This window comes from Ustilaginoidea virens, chromosome 4, assembly GCF_000687475.1.
Source record: "Ustilaginoidea virens chromosome 4, complete sequence".
In the NCBI taxonomy this organism is placed as follows: Eukaryota; Fungi; Ascomycota; class Sordariomycetes; order Hypocreales; family Clavicipitaceae; genus Ustilaginoidea; species Ustilaginoidea virens.
In genome coordinates this window covers 3,416,524-3,421,168 of record NC_057319.1, presented here as the reverse complement: position 1 = coordinate 3,421,168, position 4,645 = coordinate 3,416,524, and the positions used below count along the sequence as shown (strand labels likewise).

Sequence of the window (4,645 nt, the reverse complement as noted above, 5' to 3'; positions counted from 1 at the left end):
GAAGATGGAGGGACGCGGGATGGCGGGACGCGCTTCGTGGCCGTTGGCGCGTTGAGAGTCACTGCCCTGCCCAACTACCTAGTCTTTGCCTTGCTTCATGTTTCGTCTTGTCTTGTCTGACCTGAGATTTCACTTCGGCTGGCAAGAAAGTTTGATTGATTACGGGGTCCCGTCCGTGCTGGGCCTTGGGCGTACCCATCGTACCAATCGATACCAGCTGTACAAGACCTAAACCACCTACCTACCTAGGTAGGTATGTAAACCTCCTACTAGGCACCTAAAGCTTAGGTACCTAAGGTAGGAGGTAGGTACTTTGGCGGTAGGTACCTAATCCAGGTGCCCGCACGCCGTAGGGGAGCGGCTTTCCGCTTTGTCCACAGCCTGCCTCACCGCCCAGTCTAACCTAATCTTGTTTTCTGCCCCAGCCTCCTGCGACTCGGGCGCGCGAACGAGCTTTGCTGCAAAAATCACCACTTCAGTCCCCCAACCCAAACCTGGCAGCTGGCTGGGAGCTTCCTCTTTCGACATCCAGCGCGGGCCCAACTCCACGATTGTCGTCGCAGACTGCAAGTACATCTTTGCCGCTCTGCGTCTTCTTCTCCGAGAAAAGTCCCCTGGCCTTTCTTTCTTTCTTTGAGCCAAAAACCCCCCCCCCTCCCCCCCACACGTCGTCAGCCTTGGAGAGCCCTGTGTGGCCGATTTCTCCAAGTTGGTCTTGGGCGGCCCGGGCTGTTAACCCGCATGCTTTCCCCCACCGTTCCGTCGCCCAGTTAGTTTGCTTCGGGACTCTTCTATCCAGGCCAGATAGAAGACCAGGGAAATCGGCAAAAAAAAATCAACCAGGCGATCGCATCCTCGGCTTTTACGCTACGGCCAGCATCATTCACCTGAAGTTCTGCCTTGAATCAGTCTGCCCGAAGCTCCAAAACCCTTGTTCCATTCTCTGGCCACCACTGTTGATAAGGTCTTTGAGCGTTGCGCAAATGGCTGCGGGAAATTCTACTTGGGAGGGCGTGGGATCCGCTGGCGAGTATGACCCTCTCGCGCCGCCTAGTTTAGGGCCCGATGAAAATGCGCAAGCACCTGCAGAGATGACCGATACCGAAAGTGAGAGAGTCGACGAACTTGAGGAAAATGACGAGGATCAGGACGACGCATGCGAATATGATCCAGAAACAGTTGGCTTCGCCAACGACCTCAATATACCCGACACATCAGCATCAGGCACTCCGTCTCAACGCCCGGCCGCCAAACCCAAAATGTCCGGAGGCTTTTTGGTTGAAGTGTCTGACGATGAGGAGGAAGATGACGACAGCCACCAGCAACCTCCGCAAGTACGGAACCAAAGCATTGCACACACCAGCTCAGTCACCAACGGCAATACATCCCTCCCCGTGGCCGATGCGTTGCCTCGCGCGCCTCCTGTCATGGCCGGCGTTGATCCTGTAGCCCTCCTGGAAGCACGTATTCAGGAAGATCCTCGTGGAGACATGGACGCTTGGCTCAACCTGATGGCCAATCATAAACGACGTAGCAGATTGGATGACCTTCGCAGGCTGTATAACCGTTTCTTGGAGGTTTTTCCTCAGGCAGTAAGTCCAATCGTTCCCTACGCCACCAGCAATCTTTGAAGGGGACTAACCAACACTTTCCTTAACGCACCAGGCCGACATTTGGGTTGAATGGATCGAAATGGAGCTCAATCTCGACAACTTCGTGGACGCGGAGCAACTCTTCGGAAGATGTCTCATGACCGTGCCGAACGTCAGTCTCTGGACTCTGTATCTCAACTACATCCGACGGCGCAATGACTTGACAAATGACCCAACTGGACAAGCTCGACGTACTGTAACGCAGTCTTACGAGTTCGTCATTGACAACATTGGATGCGATCGTGAGTCGGGAAATATATGGCAAGATTACGTTCAGTTTGTTAGAAACGGCCCAGGCCAAGTGGGTGGTACAGGATGGCAAGACCAGCAAAAGATGGACCAGCTTCGAAAAGCGTATCACCGGGCCATCGCGGTCCCCATGTCATCAGTCAACAGTTTGTGGAAGGACTATGATCAGTTCGAGATGGGCCTAAACAAAGTCACGGTAAGCTTGGTGCCATTTGTTGGCATGTGCAACGGGCGGCGTCATGCGTTTTCTGTTTGGTCCTGACCAGATATACACAGGGTCGCAAGTTCATCCAGGACAGATCTCCTGGATACATGTCCGCTAAAAGCGCCAATATTGCACTAGATAACATTGCGCGCAATCTGAGGAGGACCAATCTGCCCCGATTACCACCTGCCCCGGGTTTCGACGGACATGACGGGTTCCATGCCCAAGTGGAATTGTGGAAAAAATGGATTGCTTGGGAGAAAGAAGATCCGCTAGTTCTCAAAGACGACGAACCGAAGGCGTATAAACAGCGAGTTTTGTATTGCTACAAGCAGGCCTTGATGTCGCTCCGATTTTGGCCCGAGGTATGGGTGGATGCCGCCGCATGGTGCTTGGAAAACGATGTCAGAGAAAACGACAAGCCGCTGGGCACGGAGATGCTTCTTCAGGGCATCAGCGCAAACCCCGAGAGTGTATTGCTAGCTTTCAAGCATGCCGATCATATCGAAGCAAACTATCCGGAAAAGGAGTCGGGCAAGCCAGAATATGCCAAGGCAGTGCGCAAGCCTTACGATGTTGTTTTGGGCACTCTTTACAAAATGGGGGACAAGGTCAAGGAGCGGGAGAAGCTGGAGGTCAACACTCTCAAGCAAGCGGCGGCGCAGGGATCTGACGTCCAGGAATCCATCGAACCGTTTGATGACGATGACGATGACGATGACGATGACGAAGAAAAGCCAACCAGAAAGTCACCCACGGAAGAACGGATCGCGGCTATTCAGCAAGCGTATGCTGCTGAAACGCAGCTTCTATCAAAGACCATTTCCTACGTCTGGATTGCCATGGCTCGCGCCATGCGTCGCATCCAGGGCAAAGGCAGCCAGACCGAAGGTGGCTTGCGGAAAGTATTCACTGATGCCCGTCAAAAAGGTCGCCTGACCAGCGACGTCTATGTTGCCGTGGCGTTGCTGGAATCCGTCGTGTATAAAGATGCAGTAGGCGCCAAGATTCTCGAACGCGGAGCAAGATTGTTTCCGAACGATGAGAACTTCATGATAGAGTATTTGAAGTATCTGCATTCCAAGGACGATACCACCAGTAAGTTCCCCCAGTCCTGTACATGATGCACCCGCCCGACGTTGAAGCCCAGAGTATCTGATTGTCTGACAACCCATTCGCAGACGCCCGTGTTGTGTTTGAAACATGCGTCAACCGTCTTACTTCTAAGCCGGAAACGCTGGCCAAGGCCCGGCCGTTATACGCATATTTCCACAAGTACGAATCTCAGTACGGAGAGCTGTCGCAGATTTTGAAGCTCGAAGCTCGCATGGCGGAGCTGTTCCCAGATGATCCCAAGCTGAAGTCCTTTACTTGCCGCTACTCGTCCGAAAGCTTTGACCCTGTCGCGGCTCCCATCATTATATCCAAGGCTGTGCAGATGCGACCAAAACAACTGGCTGCTCCTCCCATTGAACATCCGATGCCGGCGCGGGAGAGCATCCCACCGGTCAGGCCAGAGCAAAGTCCGAGGCCACAATACGTCCGAGCCACGGCTTCGCCCAAACGCCCATTCGGAGCTGATGACGAGGAGCTCAATCCTCCAAAGAGGCTCGCAAGGGGCGTCTCTCCTCTAAAGGGCGCCGCTGGACGACGCCTCGACCAGCAACGCCGAAACCAGACTTCTGCTCTTCACCGAGACATTACTTTTCTGCTCGGCATCTTGCCTCCGGCCAACACGTACGATGCGCAGAGATTGCTTCCACCCGCCATGGTCACGCTACTGCGGGACACTCCACTGCCCGATTATGCGTCTTGGAAAGCAAAAACTGGAGGCCAGTATCTTTTCACTGCTCCAACCCAGGGCAGGCAAACTGCTGGTGACTTTGGCGCTCGACCCATGAGCCCATATGGACGTGTTGTTGCAGCTGCAGCTACTGGATACAGAATGGCATCGCCGTTGCGGACGGAGAATCTCGTTGGCTACGCTGCACATCCTTATGCGGCACCGGACGGCACCGGTGCAGCCCCCATTTGGCAGCCGCCTTCGGGACAATATGGAGGTTTTCGATTCTAGCAAGGAACTGACGAACTGGGCAACATGTACACGTACCTTATATATGAAAGACAGATTGGGATAGGTTGCAGGTTCTGTTGACGCATTTCGCAAGGCGTTTTGGTAGACAGTTTGGAAAGGCACGACGAGAGATACATGCTGTGCCTAGTGTATCTAGCTACCTACCTTAGGAGGTAGGTAGGTTTTTCAGTTAGGCCAGGCCCTCGAGAATGGGAGGCTGCCATGGTAGCCATCTTGCACCTCCTCGTCAGAAACGTTGAAGTCCCGGATCATTGCAGACTATTATGAGTGTGACTCTCTTTCCCACAGAAGACTTTGGGTCCCGGCATTGGCTTGACAGCGCCTATACAAAACATGCACCCAAGGTATCTTGAGTGGGCGTCTTCTGTAGCGAAGCCAATGACGGCACTTGCCTTGCATATATCTCAAGAGGCTTGCTGATTTGAACGCACTTGACACTCACAC

General features: G+C 53.6%; 1 protein-coding gene across 1 annotated transcript; it reads left to right on the top strand.

Annotated features, from left to right (window-relative positions):
• Positions 1 to 983: 983 nt before the first annotated feature.
• Positions 984 to 4,180, top strand: UV8b_05405 (uncharacterized protein; the record flags this gene model as incomplete). Its single annotated transcript, XM_043142902.1, has 4 exons — positions 984 to 1,592; positions 1,666 to 2,097; positions 2,178 to 3,204; positions 3,288 to 4,180. 4 exons carry the CDS (start codon positions 984 to 986, stop codon positions 4,178 to 4,180), a joined length of 2,961 nt encoding a protein of 986 aa, XP_042998835.1.
• Positions 4,181 to 4,645: the final 465 nt, after the last annotated feature.